At 46.4% G+C, this 23,179-nt stretch overlaps 1 protein-coding gene across 2 annotated transcripts; it reads right to left on the bottom strand.

Annotated features, from left to right (window-relative positions):
* Window positions 1-10,619: 10,619 nt before the first annotated feature.
* On the bottom strand, window positions 10,620-21,906 carry BCL7C (BAF chromatin remodeling complex subunit BCL7C). 2 transcript variants are annotated; one of them, XM_063301441.1, is made up of 6 exons: window positions 21,376-21,906; window positions 19,390-19,468; window positions 19,188-19,296; window positions 16,468-16,629; window positions 13,476-13,561; window positions 10,620-10,825 (listed from the first exon to the last, which is right to left on the bottom strand). In XM_063301441.1, the coding sequence occupies exons 1-6, from the start codon at window positions 21,465-21,467 to the stop codon at window positions 10,676-10,678; spliced, it is 678 nt and encodes a 225-aa protein (XP_063157511.1). In that variant the 5' UTR covers window positions 21,468-21,906; the 3' UTR covers window positions 10,620-10,675. The 2 variants fall into 2 exon arrangements, with proteins under 2 accessions (XP_063157511.1, XP_063157512.1); XM_063301442.1 differs by lacking the exon at window positions 13,476-13,561 and having other exon boundaries at window positions 10,681-10,825.
* Between the last annotated feature and the right edge of the window lie 1,273 nt (window positions 21,907-23,179).

The raw sequence follows: 23,179 nt of genomic DNA, 5'->3' as shown, positions 1-23,179 counted from the left end.
CAACAACACTTTGAAGTCAAGGAGGTCGTTGATTCTCGCAAGCTTCGGGGTTCCCTCCAGTACCTGATTCGCTGGAAACACTTTCCTCATCCTGAATGAGTGCCTGCTCACCACGTTAATGCTCCTGATTTAGTTAACCGTTTCCACTTAGCTTACCCTTTGAAGCCTGCCACTTAGACTTTTCTTTCTTTTGGGGGGGCAGTATGTCATGTTCACTGTTTCAATGTGCACTTTACATCGTAACATTTCACATGCCATGGTGCTGACGTGTGTTTCTGTTGGGAGGCAGCTGCTGTGAAACCATGTGCCAAGCTCTGTGTCTAGGTTCATTTCAATGGAATGTGTTTGGGTTATGGGCTCTGCTCAAGGACGTTTCCTGCGGACCAGCAGAGGCCGTTAGGACCACCTGGGATTGTGAGCCTGGGAAGATTGTACGGGGGGAGGGATCTCGTTTGTACCGAGGGTTTTTTAGTTTGCATTTGGCGTGCTTTTTCCATTCTCAGCTTTCTTTGTGATCCTGCATACTATTCTCTAATAAATCAGATATCTTTATGAACCTGTTCATGAGTCTGATGGTGTTTTAGGATACGCAATCATTACACCCAGGGCAAGCAGCAGAACCAAGAGCCACCTCCACCTCGACTTCCAACCAGGGAAACTCCGTCGGTCTCCCTCCACAGACCTCAGCAGGGAGACCATCACTCAATTAAGAAGGGCTCATTCCGAGGATTCCAGGCAATCCTTTTACTACTTACCAGTCATAATGCACGTAAACCCAGAGCACCAGGTCAAGCTAGAGGCCCTTGTGGATTCCGGAGCTTCCACCAATTTTATTGATGTACAGACTGTATAAGACCTCAACATCCTGACCATAGAATTGCCAAGTCCCATAGAAGATGAGACCATTGACGGCCAGCCCCTCAAGGCAGGGCCGAGTAGAAGTTTCACAGAACGTTTGCAACTAACAACGGGAGACCACACTGAGTGGATCCAACTTTATGTTACTGCATCACTTTTGGTGCCTATAGTCTTGAGCACACCTTGGCTGAAGATCCACAACCCATTGTTGAACTGGACTACGGGAGCAATCTCCTTCCCAGCTAAGGAATGTCAGCACCACAAGATTCAAGCCACTCTCCTCTCTCCAGCAACCAACGCAGTCACAGAAGCGAGGGGGGTCCAGTTGCCAGCCAAGTATGCAGATTTCGCAGACGTTTTCAGCAAACAAGAGGCCACAGCACTACCCCCCCCATAGGGACTGTGATTGCACCATTGAGTTGATACCAGGAGCCAAGATTCCAACAAGGAAACAATATCCCATGTCCCCCAAGGAACTAGCCACCTTAAAGGATGACTTGGATTCTAATCTCCAAAAGGGTTTCATCCGACCATCTACTTCCCCAGCGTCTGCTCCTACCTTCTTTGTACCAAAGAAGCCTGACCCGTTGGCACCGGCAAACCAGGAGACACCCATGAGAGTGGTGCATGATTTCAGTTCCCTCAATAAAGTCACGGTCAAGGAAAATTACCCACTCCCCCTAATATCTGATCTGCTGGATCACAAATGCCCCCCCTCCAGTAACTGTGGAGGGGGAGGAGGAATACAAAGTCGAAGAAATTCTGGACTCTAGGAGGAGGGGAAGGGGCATCCAATATTTAATACACTGGAAAGGGTACCCTGAGGAACAGCGCACGTGGGAGAATGCCAGAGATGTGCATGCACCAACACTGGTTCATTGATTCTATCAGCCTTTCCCTCACAAACCCAAGCCTCGCACTCTACCAGAGATCCCTCACTTGACTGAGCAAGAAGAGGAATCCCAAGAAGAGGAGTTCGTAAGTTGGCAACCTCCGCCCCCGCCAGAGGCTCTGAGGCCAGAGAGAGAGGAGGAGGGGGAACCACAGTCCTCCACCTCGGGCTTCCATTTCCCAGGGGGGAGGGGGGACGACTCTTCTAATTCTCTAGCTATTTTCCAGCAGCAGCCACCTGGGCCAGAAGCATATCAGACCTGGAGAGCAGCACTGATTCATCCTTGGAGGAGTTTTCCTTTGAAGAATTTTCATCATTGCCCAGTTCCCATGGGAGCTTGGAGGGGGAGATGGACTCTTATGAGACCTCTGGAAGGGAGGGGGCTGAAATGGAATGTGAATCTGGAGGGGAGGATGATGTCATGAGTACTGATAGTGAGCAGGAGGGGGCCTCTATCCCGGGGGGAGAACGCATGGGTAGTACTGAGGAGTTAAGCAGCCATTCAAAGAGACACAGATCAGACCTGCCTTAACTTTTGGGGTTCATCTGTCTGGGTTTTTCCCACACTTCTTCAGTTTGTTAGGATTTTCTGTCTAATGTAGCAGTAATAAAACACTAGAGACCTATTCCTTGGCTCAGCGTGGTTCCTGACTGTTAGGACACTCACCTTTTTCCCATGTCTCTCAAGCAAAGACAGTCCTGTCAGGAAGTTTTCCACCAAGTTGATGGCCTGCTCACAAGTCTCCGGGTGTTGCTGCCATACCCAACTCTGTATTTCCTTGGGTAAGACAGCCAAAAATTGTTCCAGGATCAGCAGCTCCAGAATCTGTTCCTTACTACGTCTCTCTGGCTTCAGCCAATGATGGCAACGGTCCAACAGTTGCCTGTAAGCTTTTCGGGGGCCCTCACTTTCTTGGTAATGGTACCACCGGAAACCCTGGCGGGCAGTCTCCAGGGCAATGCCTCCTTCTTTCAAGATGGCTGTCCCTCCTTCCTCCTCACCTCCCTTGTCTCCAGCTTTGAGGTTATTACAAGCTGCCTCTTCAGTTTCTCCTTTTCCATCAGAGTCTCTTAAGTGCATCACTCCTTTTCCTTTAGAATCTCTTGGTTTGTCTCTGGAAGCCACATTGGCCTGGCGATTGTCACCTAAGGTGTCCTTGGGTCCCTCTGCTTTCTGAATACAGTCTTCACAGATCTTAGCCATATCCATCTGGGTCACTTCAGTCTGAGTGGCCTTTTCAACTTTGGAGAGACCTATATCCTCAACAGATTCTGTGAAGTCCTCAACTGTCCCTCCATCTACGACCATAGGTTGGGTCTTCTCTTGCAATTCAGGCACAACACATTCCTTGATATTGTCTCCTAGCTTAGTCCCAGATGCTGGTGATGACTTCTCTTGAACTTCTTCCTCAATAATAATCACACAATCCAGTCCAACCATCCCTTCAGTTTTGTCTTCCTTCTCTTTAAATGAGTCAGAAGCATTTTCAAATGAGACCACACAAATCTGAATGTTGTCATCCAGCATTATCTTGGGGTGGGTTGCATCTGTCTCCTTCTCCTGTGGAGTTGGCAGGAGGACCTGCTGCCAAACTTCCCAGTACTGGGGCTTCACGCCATCTCCACTTAAAACTACGCAGTCCTCCCGGGGTGGTGAGCAATTTAGGATCTCCTTAATTGTCCCAACCGAAGGTGAACACTTCTCCATTTTCACATTGATTTGGATTTCCGGTTTCGGAAAGCAGAGAACTGAAGCAACTAGCTTAAAAGTCACTATGGAATCAGCTTCTTTGAGAAGCAAATGTTGTCACCTCTTGCTAATTTTGGGGGCTGTTTATGTTCTCCCCATAGACATCCTTGAGAAAAGAGATGAAGAGGATCCTTCCAGCCAGCTGAAGGGAAAAAGGGAAGATACGTCTGGTCAAAAAACTTTGGCAATAGTAAACCAAAGAAAAGTACACAGGTAGTCTTCTACTTATGACAGCAATTGGGACTAGAATTTCCATTGCTAAGCAATGTGGTCATAAAGTGCGACCCCATCGCTTAGTGATAGCAATCCCTGCAGTCCTGGTTGCCGTCATTAACTGAATTCCATGGTCATTAGGCGAGGCAACTTCTTGCCGGCTTCCCACAACAAAAGTCAATGGGGAAGGGGGCATGAAGTTGCAAGTCCTGGGCCTGCAGCCAGGTAAGTGGCTGCTGCTGGGGGTGGGGGGTGGGAATGAGGGGATGCTGGAGAGGGTTGGGAGGGTACACAAGGGTTGAAGGAGGGTACACGAGAGGCACAGGGCAGGCCTGAGGGGGTGTGAGAGGGTGCACAGGAAGTGTGGGAAGGTGTGCAAAAGACATGGTGCAGGTCTGGAAGGGTGCACAAGGGGTGTGCAAGAGATGCGGCGTGGGTTGGAAAACGTGCATGAGGGTGTGAGGGCATGTGCAAGAGCCGCAGGTCGGGGAGGGTGCGAAGGGGTGTGGGAGGCTGTAAAGGAGACGGTGGGAGAATTGTACTTTCAGATTTGCAAGATTCTGTTACTGTAGCTTTACAATAAGGCAGAATTAGTTTATCTGGTCGTGCGTCATGCTCACTGTTCCAATGTGCACTGTACATCGTAACGTTTCACATGCCATGTTGCTGACCTTGTGCCAAGCTCTGGAATGTGTTTGGGTTATGCGCTCGGCTCAAGGACTTTTCCACCGCAACATCAAGAGCCGTTAGGAGCACCTGGGATTGTGAGCCTGGGAAGATTCTACGGGGGGAGGGATCTCATTTGTACTGAGGGGTTTTTAGTTTGCATTTGGCGCGCTTTTCTCATTCTCAGCTTTCTTTGTACTTGCATACTATTCTTAAATAAACCAGATTTTATTCAGCTCTTGCTTGTGAGTCAGAGTATTTTAGGATAGGCAACCATTACATCGTGTTTCTTGTCTGATCTGCCTGGTAATGCTGACATCAATCTTTTAAGGCTGGAAGTACAATTCCCCACCCCCTTTACAGCCCAAGAAGCTAGGGAGGGACCCTCCTGAGCCTCTTGTCCCACCCACTATCCAGCTGTGGGCTATGCTGTCTCTTATCTGACCGTTTCCTGGGCAGCCCTCCCGCTCCCAAGGTCTTTCCCACTTATCTTTACAGCAAGACACCTTAAAGGAAGCAGGGGCCTCAATGGTACAGTTGCAAGCATGATCTCCGACTACTCTGACCTCCTGCAGCAGGGACCCTGCTTCTACTTTAAAACTAAACTGGTTCTCCACCAGGACTTCCAGCAGGAGAAGCCCGGGATAAAGCAGGGGTGTGCAAACAAGTTTGAGCCAGGATGCACTTGTCAACGGGTGCACTCCCCAAAGCAGGAAGAAACAGGACAAAAATGGGTCAGCCCCAGAGAAAAACTCAATTTAGTTTGATAGAGTACTAGACGCAAAACTGCAGATGATTCCAACGTTGGAAACCCTAAAACTTGGGCTGGCCTTAGCAACTGCTCTCCCGGGAAAAGGAGGAGTCCAAGTAAGACTAAGACACACACACACACCCACGCACCCAGCTGCGAGCGTGGTCTCCGCGGTCGGTTTCCCGGACTGCCCCCTGCAAAGAGGGGGAAGCAAAGAAGGGGGCCGGATTCCTGCAGGAAAAGGGCGGGAGCGTGGTCTCCGCGGTCGGTTTCCCGGACTGCTCCCTGCAAAGAGGGGGAAGAAAAGAAGGGGGCCGGATTCCTGCAGGAAAAGGGCGGGAAGCGAGCAGCGCTCCGTGCGACTGAAAGGGACGAAGGGGTTAGATGAGCAGATGCCGCCGCTCCTCTCCACTGGGGGACAGGCGAACCGGCGGGAAGCCGGGGCGGTCGGATTCCTCGCCTTCCCCAGATCTCGGAAGGATGAGGGCGGAGGCGCGGACGGACGGTAAAATCTTGGGACTCCGCGCGGGCAGCAAGCAAGCAGGGAGGCTGGACACGCGGGAGCGCTTCCCCCCCCCCCCGCTGGAAAGGGAGCCCTCGCGGGCATGCACCGCGCGCGCAGCAGAAGCCCGCGCCGAGCCCCACGGTCGCTCCCGGGTTGCTCCCTCCCTCTCCGCCGCCGCGCGCGCTCCTCCCCTGGGGCTGCCTGGGCAAAAGGAAAATGGAGCAGCTCACCTCCCCGGGGAAGATCGGAGACGCTTTGGTGGACGGTGGGTCATCGCAAGCCCTCTTCTCTTTGCTTCCGTCGGGGCCGGAGGAGAGCTCCCCCTCCTCAGGAAATGTCCCCTCCTGATAAGACACGACCTGCCCTCCCCTTCCGTCTCGCTGCACGTAGGAACGGGGCGCGGCGGGGGGAAGAGATGAAGGGTTAACTAGTCCCTGCCTACTTTTCCTCCGCAAAAACGGAGCTGATCAGCGAAGGGCCCTTTCTCTGCCCCCGACCCCGTTGCAGCATTGCAATTTTGAGCTGTCCTGAATTGCGCTCCACACCTGCGCCTAGTCGTGCACTTTCTTGGATCCGCAGTTCGAGAGGATCTGGTCGGTTGCAAAAGCGATGCCCAAACATCAGCGGCGCGGAGAAAACTTTGCTTATAATGCAACCACGTGCAAGGCAAGCCGCCATCGGTAGATGGCGCCTTCTGCCTTCCCGGATAAAAAACGATGCTATTAAGGGGGGGGGGCTTTGCTGTAATACCGATTTATTACATAATAATTATAACGACAACAACGACATAATAATTATGTCAGATCGGGTGCGGCTTTCGTGGGCTTGAGAACCAGACCCAGCCAGTTCACACGCTCAGTGTGGGGCCCGTGGTCCTTGTAATCTTAAAAACATCGACTCTCAATACAAGCCATGTAGGATATATGGAAGTTATCTAGATAGGTACTTGCGAAGCCAGGAATGAGATTTCCCGCTCAAAGCTTTCCCTAAAAGCAATTCAGTCTCCCTCCTGTTTCGCCCCCTCCCTTTTGCTGTGATTTACTGTCCGGTGAAATTCCCTTTCGTTTTCCTACTGGCTCCCCTCTCACCTCGTTCCAGAAAGTGCCAACCACCCGACCTTGAGGTGAACTCGGCTAAACATTTCTCTAACTGTGCTGCTGGAATGCAAGCCGCCGCCTCCGTCCTTTGTTCTACAGCGCGCTAAACTGCAAGGCTCTGATCTATACACATGCCTACACTCTACTTCCCCCTTACTACCTAACCCAGGTCCAGGTGAGGCATCCAGACGCCATTAACTATTGCTCCTGGATTGCTCCATCCTGGCTGGTGGGGTGGGGTGGGGTGGTTTAAGAAGTGAAGAGGGCTGAAGCAGTTGCAAATATTTGCACACCCATTTTGCTTCTTGAAACCAACCCCCGATTGCCCAATGGGGGGAAAATCTGGCTGCACCCATGGGGGCACTTAGTGACTAGGAAAGGTGCTGGGCTACAATTTTTGCACCTCTGGTCTAAATGAACAACATCAGATAGACCTTTTGTGGCTTGAGAATGGTTGTTGCGCATTCAGAAGGGAGCGGGTTCAGTCAGCTGAAATGTGTGGAGGAAGCTGCTTTCCACTAAATCCCAGCTTTTTAGGCCCATCTAGCCCAGAATTGCCTAAACTAGCTCTGCTTCTCTGACCTGCTTCCTTTTGCGAACTGAGCTGTGGTTATGGATTAACCTAGTTTTATGAATCCTCATGAAACAGAACCAACTTTAGGCTGAGTTCACACAATGTGGCAGTGTGAAAACTTTGCCTTCTACCAGGATGTTTTTGACTCTTCAGTCTGAAATTTCTTGTCATCTCCCACCCAACTTCTAACCAGGTCTGATCCTATTTACCTTTTCAAGATCAGCCATTGTCAGCTAGATCACATCTGAAAGTTGCCAAGGTGGAGAAACAGAGCTAGATGCAACTGGGCCCAGGAAGCCATGAGAAAATTATTGTTTAATGCTTGCCTGCTAGCAGACAATATTAGGTGCTTGTGATTTCAAGAGGATGTGGGCTGAACAGGTGACTGGCAGCAGGTGGAAGAGTCTGCTGTAGTTGGAAAAAGGGAAGAGTGGCTTTGAGGTATTCAGAAACCACAGAAGGACCCAGTTACAGCACCGCCAGCTGACCTGGCAGTAACCTAAGGGCTAATTAACATAGTAAAACACGCACCCCTAAGGTGGGGGTCCTAGAAAACATAGAACATGCTAAGGGATATTATGGGATAGCATGCAGTATGTAGAGCTCATGTGCTAAAAGAATTAGCCAATAAAGACATTTTGTTGCCTTTGTTTCCTTGCTAGAAAATGTATAAAAGGGAAGTCAGGTGCGGTGTTTGCCGTGCACAGAAATAAAAGAGAACAAAGGACCTTCCCTCCTCATTGTGGTTTATTGGGTGACAACTCGCACTGAGTCACGGGCCTTCTTGGCCAACACTTCCACAACTCTAGGTGGCCCAAAGAAGGCCCGAAAATGGACTTTATGACTGAGCTCACCCAGGACCTGCAAAATGCTGGCTGCCTACAGAATTTGAGAAGTGGGAGGTCATCTAGGAACTGGTCTTGACAAAATATGTTCGATGCATGCAAAAAAGGTTGGTTTTAAAGAACATCTACCTTTCCTTTAAGAAATACCTTCACAGGTTTCTGAATGAGAGATAACACTTTATAAACTATGAAAATCACAATGTAAAATTAAAAGTTGCTTATAAAGCCATAGATATAAAAATGCTAACACGTTATTGTTAAATCGAATCACACTACACCAGGTACTACAACCTTTGCCTGCTATGAAGGAATCTCTTAGGGCTGACTTCACACATGAAAAAGCTCCCATCGAGAACTCAGATGTGCATAAGAAATTGTGCGGCTACACCATGTGGGTCAAGTGGAATGAATACAAGGGTGTGTCTTCCTTGAGGCTAATCCGCTTTCGGTGAATGACTTCCTAATGCCACATATATTTGGCAAATAATACGCACAAGGGTCTCTTGCGCACACGGATTCTAAATGTGGATTGTCGCAATTTACGTTGAGAAAATATATACGCTTGAGGTTTGACCAATCATAAGAAGAGGAAGCCTGAAGAACAACTGCCAAATATGCATTCCCACCTGTCCATGAATTCTGTGTCTTTATAGAATTATATAAGTAGCATACAATATTTTTTCCTCCTCAAAAAATTAGACAGCATTATTGTTTTTATTCTCTGGCTGCAACTCCACACCACAGGCATCTGCGGGGGCTGTGTGACATCACACATGACATGGTACATTATGCAAATGATATGAACGATGCAACTGGTCCAAATGACATACAGGTAGCCCTTGCTTAATGACCACAATTGGGACCAGAATTTTGGTTGCTAAGCAAAGCAGTCATTAAGCAAGTCCGACCTAATTTTACAACTTTTTTTTTTTGCAGTGGTCGTTACATGAATCACCACAGCCATTAAATGAACCACATGGTCATTAAGCAAATCATGCAGTTCTCCATTGATTTTGCTTGCCAGAAGCTGGCTGAGAAATGGCGATCACGTGACCATGGGACGCTACGATGGTCATAAATGCAAACCAGTTGCCAAGTGCCCACATTGTAAGCATGTGACTGTGGGGAACACTGATGGTCATAAGTGTGAGGACCAGTCATAAGTCCAAACCGTCACTAAATAGTTGTTAAGTGAGGACTATCTATAATTACAGCATGACAGCATAAACGTGACATCATTGGGACTCCAAAACATGCCTCGGCCCCACACGTTCATTGGCTAGAATCATCCCTCATGCAAAGCCATAAGTAAAGAAACCTCATTTTGCCTTATATTACCCAGCAAACCATGGCTTGGCACATTTTCTGGTGGTACCCTTTAACCCCAGAGCAAAATCCAGCCCTTGGCCTGTCCGTTGTGCCTTCCCTGTTAGTCTTTGCAGAGGGCTTGAAGGGGTCTTCTTTGGGGTGGCAACTGGAAAATCCATTGATTGGAGCACAAACCAGGGATGAAATTACCCAGCAAGGCTTTTTAAAGGATGGCCCTTCCCATTATAAATAAGTGTGTTGGTGTTTTTTACTTTCTACAACAAGATTCCTGGCTTTTCTTTTTAGCTACCTCAACCCCAAGACTTCCTCTGAAGTGAAAATCCCCATGTCTCAGGTGTGTAGAATCCAGAGGCACTGGAGGGGAGGTCAGCTCAATCAAGATGGTAGCCTTAACCCATGGTTAAGCCCTGCACTTCTTTACGCATCCCCGTAAAAGAGTCTTTAGGGCAGAGTTCATCATTTCAATGGAGGCTGAATTCCAGGCCTGATTTGAGCCTTCACATCAAGGTTCAGCATGCTCTCTCTCCTGGCAAAGCAGCTGGAATTTGGCAGCCACAAACATGGTCACATCTTGCAGTTTTCAAAGAAAACCTCTGATACCCTAAAATTTAGCATGATTAAATAATTAAGTTTAAATTGTGCATCTTGCTCTCTTCCCAGAATGTGAGTTTCCACACTGCAAAATTTGGATTTCGAATGGATGTAAAATTGCAGCCTTGTTTTTAAACTCCAGGATGTTCTTTTATGTTGAATAACTAGGATAGAAGATAGAATCTGGGAGACTTTTGACCTTCCTGATGTGTGTATTAGAACAAGAGCTCTACTTTTAATCTCTCCTATTCCCAATATGTAAATCACATTTCTGCATAATTAACATAAGCAGCTTTGGTCATTCCTTTCTCACTACTGTAACACCCCACAGCTGCTTCTGGTCACAGGCCTCCCTCCCCACAGCCATGTTTCATTTCCATACATACACAAGCCATGTACAAAACATGATTGCTGTGTGTAAACAGTGTTGCTACACTATGCCTCCACTAGGGGGCAGCAGGAACAGTGAAAAGGTAGCATTCTCATGTGGCAGAGACAGATGTTTGGATGCACCACAATTAGCTAACATGCCATATATTGTTCTCCCACGTAGATCCATCCGTCAGAGGAGGTGGGAAGGATAGCCCTGAATTTAAGCTTAAGGTTAAACCTCAGAGGGCGGGCTGGGCTCCAAAGCTCGTGCCTCTGGTTGGATCCGCTTCAAGGAGGGAGCTCCTAAAGGTGATTCCTCCAGTTCAGTCATTCGTCCCTCCAAGCCTTTGCTGGGTTCCAAGCAAGCTGCTGTATCCGTGGCCTGGAAGAGGAGCAAAGGAAGATCTTAACCAGGGTCTCTCAAGCTTGGCGACTTTGTGTGGACTTCAACTCCCAGAATTCCTCAGCCAGCAAGCCTGCCAAGGTTTAGGAACCCCGATCTAAACACTCAACTCACCCTCAATCTCAGGTTCTTCGGCCCAAACCCGTCTCTCAGAAAAAAGGGGGGAACCTCAACGTCTTGCTCAAAATGTCACACTCTGATTCCACGTTTGTGCAGGTACATTGGAGTCACTGTGTGGGAGTTGGGCGGCCATATAAATTCATTCAATAAATAAATAAAATGTTAAGAAATTTTGCTTTGGAAGTTCTGTTGGAAGGGATTCTCTCTTTTTTTGGGGGGGGGGGAACAAAATAAAACCTGAACCTGCAATTCTGTATCTGCTGGGCCGTGGGAGTAAGCATGAGTAAATTCAGGGGGGCATTAAATTTTTGAAAGCCAAAAAGTGACATATCAGATCGGCCCTTTTTTAAATATCCTTTTTTCTTTTCTTTTTGAATTAATTGTTAAAATAATAGAATACAAAAGGAAGTAAGAAAGTGACTGAGATAGAACGAAAGAATAGCTATTAACTATAGGGGATTTTTTAAAAAAGCATAGTGAGAAAACTTTCTAGTAACACATCCTCCCTGTCTTTTGTGTCCCCAACTGCTAAGCACAGTTTAGACCTGCCTTTCTCAACTTTTTAACCCTGGAGGAACCCTTGAAATATTTTTCAGGCCTCAGGGAACCCCTGCACAGTAAGGCTCAAATACAGGCCAGAAGTCACAAAATTATTATATTCATTTCATGTGTAGGCCTGTAGGTATGCATTAACAGTGTTCTTAATCTAAAAATAAAGAATGAAACTTACTTCTTTAATGTGAAGTTGCCCAAATTTGAAATAATTTTTAAAATAAATAGTGATCTCCCAGGGAACCCCTAGTGACCTCTCGCAGAACCCTAAGGTTCAACAGAATCCTGGTTGAGAAACGCTGGTTTAGACATTTATCCTTTACACTGAATGTTGATGATTGTTACTCATTTCTGTTTAAATGCGAGAAACCATATTTCAAATACCTACATCTGGCTTGCTGTGTAATGTACTGTATATAAGGGAGCTTAAATACCATTTTGGAGAGGGGCTTGCTTTTTTTAAAGAAGACTCTAGAATGATAAGTGAGGGTTGGTTTTAATTAGGAGAATACACATTTGGGAATTGGTTAGCAAATTAAAGTTAGGAGAACTTTCTATCCAAATTCATTCCCGAACTTTCAGCTAAAAATGTTATACGTGTATACATGTATGTGTAAATATAGCATGCCAAGCAAAGAGAATGAAGAGACAGAGTTTTGGGAGAACTTTTGATTTGGTTTTAAGAGCTCAAACTATTATTAACATTATATTGAGCATTAATTGTACCATCATAGTAACTGTCCATCTATAGGCATTATCTTTTCTGAAAATATATCTCTGTTTTAAATTTTTTTAAAAGCTTGCTCTCAGGGGTCTTTGATGGACCATGCCCGTTAGCTGAGGTATGCTTGCTTTCATGCATACCATGTAGCTATTGCTATTCTTTCTGGGCAAAAATTGCATGAAAAAGAATCATACTGATTATAGCAGAATGAAGTTGCAAAATAAAGAAGTAGTGATCCAGTAAGTCGGCTTTTAGTAGGTAGCTTTAGCCAAAGCACACTTCTCTTTGCTTTATTAGTTATTCGGTGAGGTTAAAAGCTATGCAGAAATTATTAATCAGAAAACGAAATAAGCCATATAAAATATCTTAGGCTAAATAAGCTCTCTTAAAGAATAAATATTTGTAATAATAATAAATGACATTTAAATAAAAAAATTAAGTATATTAAATGCCCAAGAGATGCAAAACAATCCCAATGACCTAAGTTGGCATCATTCAAGCCACAGCTTCCCCACCACCAAATGTCCCCATCAGCGTTACAACTTGGTGTCCACCTAAGGGCTTGAACTACAATACTTGTCATCCCTAGGGGATGAGGCAACGGTGAGTCCAAAACATTGTATTTGGAAGGCACCAGATCAGGAAGGAGATCAACAGTATAGGTAGTCCTTGCTTAACAACCATTTGTTTAGCAATGGTTCAGGCTTATGACAGTGCTGAAAAAAAAAAAAACAACTTGATACCAGTCCTCACACTTATGACCATCACAGTGTCCCCACAGTCATGTGATCACAATTCGGGCACTTAGCAACTGATTTGCATTTATGACCATCGTAGTGTCCCACGGTCATGTGATCACCATTTTTCACCTTCCCAGCCGGCTTCCAGCAAGCAAAATTAATGAGGAACCACATGATTCACTTAACGATCACCGCAAATTGGTTATAAAATCAGGTCAGATTTGCTTAATGACTGCATCGCTTAATAACTGAAATTCCAGTCACAATTGTGGTTGTTATGCGAGGACTACCTGTATAGCTGAGTGGGGGTTTTGTTCAGTCATGAAAAGAAATGACTTCTGATAACATTTTGTTTATTTCTGATATTGCTTTACTCGTTTTCACACATTTAAAAAGGGTGGGGCTTTGATTGCATGGTTGTGGCCATCCTGACTTTTCTGTCACCCCCCCACCCCAGAAACCTCAGCATTTTTCCCCAGATCAGCACAATCACCTGGAAATCGGATGTCTTGAGATCTGGTTCTTCTTTGCTAAGCTTGGGTGGATCATCAGTTCCCTCCAGAAGGCACATCCCAGGATCTGTACCCAGAAGAGGAACCAATCAAAGCAGGCAGACCCCAGAATACTTTCTGAAAAACGTAGCCTTTCTTTCCCCTGTCCTCCATCGTCTTGCAAGGCTGAGAGTCCATTCCCACGTACTTTTTGCAGACTCAGGGGAAGAGAGAGATGCTGAGGTTTGAAACTGAAAGTTTAGCTAATCAGTGGAAAGATTCGACAGGGTAACACAGCGGGAAAGAAAAGCTTAAATGCTGCTACAGCAGAATGTAGACTCTATCAGAGCATAATAGCAGATCCCATGAAGTGTAATAAATCGCAGAGAAGAAGCGCTGGAGGGAGGAAAATGAGTTACACAGAAAAGCCCCAACTTCTCAAGGTCATCCCGGTTTCCCCCGTGCAGAAGGTTTTCTGCCTGCCACAGTCCAGGGAAGTGCAAACTCAGAACTTTTAAAAGCTGTGGAGTCCGTGGTGCTCTCTGAGCCTTGTTGTTTTCTTGCAGATGTTTCATTGCCAGGCTAGGCAGCATCTTCAGTGCAAAAAGGGAGTGGGACCTGCCTTCTGTTGATATACTGTGGCTTGCCCTGCTTGGGTTGGTGGGGGTGTTGTTCTCTCCTTGGGAGTTCCTTGATTGGGCTGTTGTTTGCTGCTTGGTTGATTGACTGAGTTAATAGTTCCTTGATTAACTGTGCCTGTTGATGGCTCTATGTGTCTATTGATTACATAGAGGTAAACAACATTTACATACCATTCAAAAGAGACAATAGAAAAGCGAAAAGACCAGTACACTCCCTTGTCAGCAATTAACACCCAGATATGCAAAAATCAACACCAGGATTAACACCAGACAAACCATGAAACAGTATACAATACCCTAATCAAGGAACTGTTAACTCAGGCAATCAACCAAGCAGCAAACGACAGCCCAGTCAAGGAACTCCCAAGGAGAGAACAACACCCCCACCAAGCCACGGTAGATCAACAGAGAGCAAGGCCCACTCCCTCTTCGCACTGAAGATGTTGCCTGGTCTGGCAATGAAACGTCTGCAAGAAAACAACAAGGCTCAGAGAGCACCACGGACTCCACAGTTCAACCCTGAGCTACAAATATTCTCTTTGACTCGTACTTTTAAAAGCAAAGAGTCCTTTTTGCCTAAAGCTAAAGACAGCAATAGTAATGTGGTCAAAGGCTTAGCCCAGGTTGAGACCAGGGATCCAATAGTGGAGGAATGGATTGTGAAAATGTCAGAATCTGCTTTGATGGCAAAGCTGACCTGTTTGGTCAGAGAAAAAACCACAACAGCTTTTCTGAAAGACTGGAAACCTTATATGGACTTTTTGCTGAAGGAAGGAAAAAATGGTATGATGATTTATAGGTTTGAAGATTTTAAAAATGTGGATTGAGTGTGGGGCTGAAGGGATTTGTGTAACATCCAAGAAGGAGGAGGGGTGATAAGATTGTAAAAATCTGTTGAAGAGAAGGTTGGCAGTCGTCGTATTTCATAACTGTAGCTTCTTCCCTTTTTGTTTTCTGTTCTTACACTTTTTATTTTTTCTTTCTTTTCTTTCCTTTCTTTTTCTTTAGATTTGTTTTTTACGTTATGTACAATTCCCAATAAATATAAATAAATTTTAAAAAAGAAAACAGGGATCCAATAAACAAGTGGCAAATCCAAGGGACAAGACACAGTAGAATCCAGAGTTCGAAGCACGGCACAGCAACGGAAACACGACGGAGCCGAGGCTTGAAAAGTTGTTTGGGGGGGGCACTAAATAACCCAAGCTGAGCCACCCTCCAAATGCAGAGATGAGGTGCCTGACTCATTGGTGTCTACTCTGCTGCTGGCCTGGCTTGGGGCAGTTCTCCCAGCAGAGGTTGCCAATAGCTGTTCACACACATGGGAGTGTGTGGGAAGGCAATCATTTGTATTTCTGAACCAGAATTCCAAAGTCGGCACTGTGGGCAGCCAGCCGACAAGATAGCAAGCTGGCTGCAGTCCAGTGACAGGCAAACTTAGTCAGACCTTTTAGAAGCAAAGAGTCCTTTTTACCTAAAGTTAAAGACAGCTATGGCCACACAGTCAAGGCTTGGCTGGGTCAAGACCAGGAATCCAATAAACTAAGGACAAATCCAAGGGACAGACACCAGACACGGTGAGATGGAATCCAGAGTTAAAAGCAGGGCACAGCAAGGAAGCACGATGGAGCTGAGGCTTGAAAAGTTGTTTTTTGGGGGAGCACTAAATAACCCAAGCTGAGCCACCCCCCAAATGCAGAGCTGAGGTGCCTGACTCGTTGGCGTCTACTCTCCTGCTGGCCTGGTGTGGGGCAGTCTATCTGCCCTGTGGAGCTCAGCCCTCTGCTGTCGATCCTCAAAGCACGCCCCTGCTCGGGGCTGGGCGGCTGCTCTCAGGGGGTGCAGGTGGGGAGTCCTGGGGGCTGGTTGGATCGGCCTCAGCCAGGGTGGATCATTGGCTTCAGCCCTGCTGGAATCGCCCCTCCAGGACTATTATCCCTAAGTGCCCCCAGCTCCATGTCAGCCTTGCGAGGTAGTCTATACAAGAAGCACACCCAGAAGTGCTAGCTCTAACTTTATTCTAAGGTTACATTAACAGAATCTTGCAAGTCTGAGAGTGCATCTCTCCCCAGTCCCCTTTACAGCCCAAGAAACTAGGGAGGCTCCCTTCTGAGATGCCTGCCACACTCCCATTGCTCCTGCAAGCTCAGCTGCCTCTTATCTGACCGTTGCCTAGTCTGCTTGTCTTCCTCATGTCTCCCAAGGTCATCCCTACATACCATTCCCACCCTCCTACTCTTCCTCCTCTATCATCATCGTCGTCATCATTGTTATACAAGTCCAGCAGGACCATAACACAAGACAACAAGGCCTCTTGCTTAATTCCAAGAGATTTCTCACCAGATGAACCTACCTCCCTGTTGCCCCAACAAAGGGGGCTGCAAATCCTCTGTCTTCAGCTCCCCTAAGAGGGTGGGAGTCACCGTCTGGCTTCGATCCGGGGTGGGGCTGGGGCTGGTGTCTCCCCCTTTCAGCAGGGAAGTCTCCGAAAGAGAACTCTGGTTGCTGTTCTCGTCTGGTGGAAGACAGAAGCAGGACCATTAAGAACTGTGTCTGGAAATCCGGAAGACTTTTTGTCCCTAGGGGTGCATGGAACCTCCTGGTTCAGTGGCAGTGTACCACTGAAGTCCTATGAGCATCTGGTTATCCACTGTTGGAACCAGGATGTAGAATGGCGAAGCTCTGGTCCCCAGCTGCTGCCGAGCGACTGTTCCCAGCAGCCGCAACCAGGTGAGGGAATATGTGAAGTTGTGATTCAGCGACATCCAAAGGGCCAAAGGTTTCATAGAATCATAGAGCTGGAATGTACCATAGAGGTCATCTGGTCCAACCCCCTGTTCCATACCGGATCCACTAAAGCAGTATTTCTCGACCTCAGCAACTTTGGCTGGGGAATTCTGGGAGTTGAAGTCCACACTTCTTAAAGTTGCTGAGGTTGAGAAACACTGCGCTTAAGCACCTCTCATAGATGACCCTCATCAAGTCAAGTGGCAGCCTGTTCCATCAGCTAACAGCTCGTACAGCACCTGAATCTCTTTCCCTCAATTAAACAGGCCTGTAGTCTGATCTACTATCAGTGAGTCACTTTTGGCTCCACCTCCATTTTATTCTGAAAACAAAAGGAAGCCATGTGTTGTGCCTTAATTCTCTCCCTCCTCCTCAGTGCTTTATTTGGCCAAGATTATTATTATTATTATTATTATTATTATTATTATTATTATTATTATTATTATTATTATTTTCAGAGTTTTGACAGGCAGAGAACAGCCTTAGAAGAAGGTCTGCAGTAATGGATGGAAAACAAACAAGGGAGAGAGAAGGATCTAATTTTTCTACCGGTATTTTTTAAAAATGTAATTCTTTCTCCTCTCTCAGCCTTCGGAGCACTGCAAGTTTGCAGCCCTCAGAAAACACACAGTATCTTCTTCTACCGCTTTCTAAGCAACAGCCACTTTCATACCAGGGCATCAATGCAAGAACAACCCTTTTTTCATTCAAATTAGCCAGGAAGCAGGCCTATATGACATGTAAAGTTACTTGGCCTTCTGGCTAAGGCACAGGTTTGGGAAGCTATGCCCAGCCAATGGCAGCCCCAGGCTGATTTGGCACAAGATGATTTGCATCTGGTTAGTTCTTGGATGGGAGGCCACCAGGAACTTTGAAAGCTGTAGCGTAAGGATTGCCACCAGAGTCAAACTCAATTCTTACTTTTACTCCTCAAGACTTCAAAGCAGCAAGTTTAAATTTCAAGGATACAAGCCAGCCTCAGGTGGCTACTTTGGAATCTTCTACAGGTAGTCCTCGCTTAATTACAATTGGGACCAGAATTTTGGTTGCTAAGCAAAGTGGTCATCATGCAAATCCGACCCAATATTACGACCTCTTTTGCGGCAGGCGTTAAGCAGACCATGTGGTTGTTAAGCAAACCATGTGGTTCCGCATTGATTTTGCTTGCCAGAAGCCAGCTGGGAAGGTCGAAAATGGTGATCATGTGACCACGGGAAGCTGCGACGGTCATAAAAGCAAACTGGTTGCCAAGCACCCAAATTGCGATCCCATGACTGTGGGGATTCTGCAACAGTCGTTAAGTGCAAGGACCGGTCATAAGTCGGGTTTTTCCAACACTGTCATAAGTCTGAACCGTCACTAAATAAATGGTTGTTAAGTGAGGACTACCTGTATATGTTTTTCAGGATTATTTTAATAACTTTCAAAACACTTTTCTCAGCCTCTGGAGCATTGCAAGTTTGCAGCCCTCAGAAAACACACATTATCGTCTTCTACTGCAAGGACTGCTTGCAGATGGACTAATTACTTGGATCATCAATATTTTATCTCCCTTTTGTTTGTTTTTTCTTTCTTGTGCTCAGCTGTACAGGTACAAAAGCTCCTAGAAGAGCTTAGATTTCCAAAAATGTGTGTGTTTGTTTCTGTAGCATTTTGCACCCCTAGGTCTTGTGGGGAGGAGGCTTGGATGTCAACAAGAATGATTTTCAATTATCTTTCCTTCTGGTCTTCCCCCACTCCATCCCTTGAACACTTGAGGTTTTGGGGGCATGCACCCTTCAAAAAAAATCAGAATCCCAATTGGGAAAGGCTACACCACTTGCAAGAAAAATTAAACGGATCTCTGTCCCTTCCAGCCTGTCTGAACTAAAAGTAGTTCGTGGCTTAAAAAAAAGAAGACAACCATTGATTCAAAGGTTGCTACTGGAAAACAGAATTTTTTAAAAAAACCAGCTTTTATTTGCAAATGTGCCCTGCTTATTTGGGCCTAAGAATTCAACTTTCTCCTTTGCCAGATAGAGGTGCAAAATATTAATGTTGTCGGGCAGGTGTTCCACCTTTTAAGCTCACACTACCTTGGTCAAGCTGCTTTTTCACAAGCCTCAAATGGAAAGTAATCTCATGGCTGCTTGAAGTTCTGTTCTAGCTAAGAACTGAGGTGCAAACTTTTGGGACTACCCTGCGCAGGGAGGGCCCGAGAGGCCAGATTTTACAAGGCCAGAACTAGAAAGCATCATGTCCTTGCTTAGAGGAGCTGTTCCCCCACTCCCTGTCCCCCAGACGTACCATTCAGATCCAACATGAGCAGAGCAGAATTGCTCCGAGGAGCAGACACCTGCAACCTTCTCCGTTTGGTCTGTTCCTGCTCTTTGCTACCTTCTAGCCGTCTTTTTTCCTGCAACAGAGGAGAGGAAAATCAAATCAGGGAAACCAGAGGTGCCGGAGGCAAGACGCTCGTGAGAAACCAGCCAGCCTCTCTCTCTCTCACCTCATCCCGAGGGTCCACGATAGGTACCCACTTGTAGATCCGTAAAGAAGTATCCCCCACGGTCACCCAACGCTTTTCCCTAGAAGCAGGAAAGAGAAATCAGCATGATAAAATGGGACAATCTTTCAGCCTTTTCCACATGGGACCTTTGGATGTGCTGGACTGAAAAAAGTAGTCTTTTTTGAACTGAGCTTAGCTCCTGATAACTTTGTGGATACAGCCACGCAGTCTTCTCAGAATGAAGTGATTCTCCTGTTACTGCCGTCTTCCAGAATGTTTTTTTCCCCAATTTTCCAGTCTAGCCTACTCCTGCAATTTCCTGGGGGTCTCCCATCCACTCACTAACCAAGTCCTCTGTTTAGCTTCTGGGCCTAGACGAAATATTGCTATTTCTTTGGGGTGTTTTAAAATACTATCCTAATGCTATGTAGCTTTAAATGGTTGTTGTTGTTGCAACTGAGATTCCAACAAAATGCAGAACAGCAGAAACCAGTCGTATCAGTTTCCCAACACTCCATTCAATCCTCTCCCATCCGTCTTGATCTTCCAATGTTTTTCTAACACTCCCCTGGACAATCTGGGAGGGTATCTTTTCAATGAGAAGATGAACTTGACCGTGTTTCTCGAGCTTGGCAACTTTAAGATGTGTGGACTTCAATTCCCAGAATTTCCCAGCCAGCATGGGGAGTTGAAATCCACACATCTTAAAGTTGCCACATTGCGCTTGGCAACCAATTCGCATTTATGATTGTCGCAGTGTCCTGTGTCATGTGATTGCCACTTTCAACCTTCCCAGCCAGCTTCTGGCAAGCAAAATCAATGGGGAACTCTGTGACTCACTTAACAACCATGTGGTTTGCTTAATGCTGTGGTGGTTCGCTTAATGACCACCACAAAAAAGGTTGTAAAATGGGGTCACATTTGCTTAATGACCGCTTTGCTTAGCAACCAAAATTCCAGTCCCAATTGTGGTCATTATGTGAGGACTACCTGTAACTGGCTTTGAGCCAGTCACTCTCTCTTGGCCCAGCACTACCTCACTAGGTTGTTGTTGTGGGGATAAAATTAAGGGGAACCCTCTCTGTATGTATAAATGCCACTTTGAGCCCTTAGAGCAGTGTTTCTCAACCTTGGCAACTAAGCTGTGGGGACTTCAACTCCCAGAATTCCCTGGCCAGCATGCTGGCCAGGGAATTCTGGAAGTTTAAGTCCACAGCTTTAAGCTGCCAAGATTGAGAAACACTGCCTTAGAGAAAAGGTGGGAGATAAACACAATAACTAAACATGCTAACAGCAATAGTAATATTGAGTGTAGATGCTCAGAGATAGTATTCACCAAAAGAAAAATCAAGCCATTTTGATCACTTCAGATTCAACACAAATCGAGAAAGCAGTCAGCCTTTCTCCCCATCCCGGAAAGGCTGCTGGCATTAAAACAGTTAAGTGGCTTGAGCTAACGCCCCTGGTGTGACAATTTGATGAGGAAATGGGAAGGATCATGCAAGACAAAATTACCCAAAATATAACATCAGGCACTCGGATCAGCTGCTCTGCCGTGGCGGGGGGGGGGGGGCAGGAGGCGGAAGGAAGAACCGTTTCCAGAGATCCCTTCCAAGACACAGCAACATTTGGCCAGCACATCCGGATGCAGCCATCCTACCCCACCTCCCTGGGCAGGCAGCGCTGACATCAAAGCTTAGACAAATACGTGACAATCCAACAATGCAAACTGCTTTCAACAAGCCTTCCGAAAGGACACGTGCTCTGCAGACATGGTGGAAAGGCCCCGTAATCGACACCCCAAACCAGCTGCCGCCCCCCCCCAAAATAGGCCTCCGCGGCACCGTCCAAAAGTCAAAGTTCACCCATCGTGGGCCAGCCTAGAAACCCCCTGAACAGGGCCAGCTCTGCATGGGGCGACCCGTCGCTGTCTTACCAAAGTTCCCCCCCCAGCCCCGGCTGCCCTCATCCCCAAATTGTCCTCACCATCTCCGGACGTGCTCGATAGCAGCCATCACTTTCTTGATGTCATCTTTTGCCCGGCTCCTTGTCTCGGCTCGAACGGCGCGTCCTGACATGAGGTCAAAAGTTTGGAGAGTTGGAAAGCTGCGATGGATGGAGAGGGAAGACAATCAGGAGCTTTCTCTCCGGACTGAGGATTCTGCGTTGTGCTCGTTTGTCCTCTTTATCCCATTTCTCCCCCTCTTTCTTTCTTGATCGGTTCCTCTGTCCCCCTCTTATCTTCTTTTGCTCACAGGGACGACTGGGGGCCTGGAAAGACTTCGGGTGCGCATCGCCCTGCCATTAATCCATCAGATTCTGCCCGCCGCCTGTCTCTGTCTCACCATCCGCCAACCTTCCTCCATCAGTTTATTCCACTTCTTCTTTCCTCTCCCCTTATTTTCCGTGGTTCCACCCCCCCCCTATCTCTCTCCTCCTTTTTCTTAATTCAGCCTTCATCTGCTTCTTCTCTCTTCTCTTCTCTCCACCATTCTTCTTCCCTCCATTCGTCTTCTTTGGCTGTTCTCCTTTTGCCCCCAAAAAAAGGAAGAGAAGAAAGGAGGGGTGAAAAAAAAAAACGGAAAAAAGGCAGTCCGCCAACGGAAGAACTATAATATATTCTTTCAGGTTGCTTTTTTTTTTTTAGCAGATATTTGGAACTTCGGGAGCGCCCTCTAGTGACTAGGAGAGCTGGAGCTCAGAATTGCATCCTTTCGAGAAATGGTCAGCCGCCGCCTTTGGGATCCAAGCGAATGCCATCTTTGAGCTGCACGTTTTAACGGAAAACTCACAATGGGGAATAGATTATGTCTATTAGAGCAGAATGAGCGATCAGCGATAAAGTGAGATCAATGTAGGCCCTGGATTTAGTGGTCTCACCACGCAAAGGTGGGGATCTTCTTTGGGCAAACATGTACATTATCATTTTAAAGTCAAAATCATAAAATGAGCACCTATTATGGCACACATGTCTAGCCAGGTATCCCTGACTATAAAAATATATATTTTTTTTAGAAAAACAAGAAAGAAGAAAATAAGGAGGAAGGAAAACCAGGGCAAGTTTGTCCATAACCTGGGAGTTGATCTGAAGCTTGTCTGATGCACTTCCAGTCATATCCTACTCTCCCAGCCAAGAATAACCAACCTTTGTTGGCTTGAGGACCACCTTCCTGTAATGGGTGGGTCAAAGGCCTATTCTGGAAGGGGTCTTGAGGACTTTTAATGGGCAAGGTGGGTGCCGTAAGTATCTGTGATAGAGTATTTTGCCTTGTACAACTTTCCCAAACTCCAAAATTGCTAAATAGGGCCCCATTTTTGCCTCTGCTCTCTCTTGAAGGACTCCGAGGACCACAAAAGGGTGGATACCTGAAGTCCCTTTTTGCACCCCAGTCTTAAGAAGTTTCTTCAGGGGACTCTCCCGGCTTCAGAGCTGTAGGCTTTTACTGTAAGGTTCAGCCCAACTGCCTACTACAGGTAATCCTCGTTTAACAACCATTCATTTAGCAATGGTTTGGACTTACAACGGTGCTGGAAAAACTGACTTACAATTGGTCCTCACACTTACGACTGTTACAGCATCCCCGCGATCATACAGTCACAATTCGGGCACTTGGCAACTGCTTCACATTTATTATCTGTTAACTTTATTAATTTATTTAAATAAACATAAAATTACATACAAACAATAATATCTTACAATACAAAAAAGAGAAGAAGAGAGAAGAAAAAGAAAAAAAGAAGAAGAGAGAGGAAAAAGAAAAAAAATGAATATATATATATATATATATAT

The sequence above is a fragment of the Candoia aspera genome, chromosome 4, assembly GCF_035149785.1.
Source record: "Candoia aspera isolate rCanAsp1 chromosome 4, rCanAsp1.hap2, whole genome shotgun sequence".
NCBI lineage: Eukaryota > Metazoa > Chordata > Lepidosauria > Squamata > Boidae > Candoia > Candoia aspera.
The sequence above is the reverse complement of the archived record's forward strand: the minus strand, read 5'-3'. Positions and strand labels throughout refer to the sequence as shown.

Excerpts from the sequence above, each read along its gene's own strand:
- BCL7C (XM_063301441.1), bottom strand. The coding sequence starts at position 21,467 with ATGTCAGGACGCGCCGTTCGAGCCGAGACAAGGAGCCGGGCAAAAGAT. Across the intron at positions 13,562-16,467 it reads TTTGTTGGGGCAACAGGGAG|ATCCTGGGATGTGCCTTCTG; the intron begins GTAGGTTCATCT and ends TTCTGGGTACAG. Across the intron at positions 10,826-13,475 it reads TCAAGACATCCGATTTCCAG|GCCACGGATACAGCAGCTTG; the intron begins GTGATTGTGCTG and ends CTCCTCTTCCAG.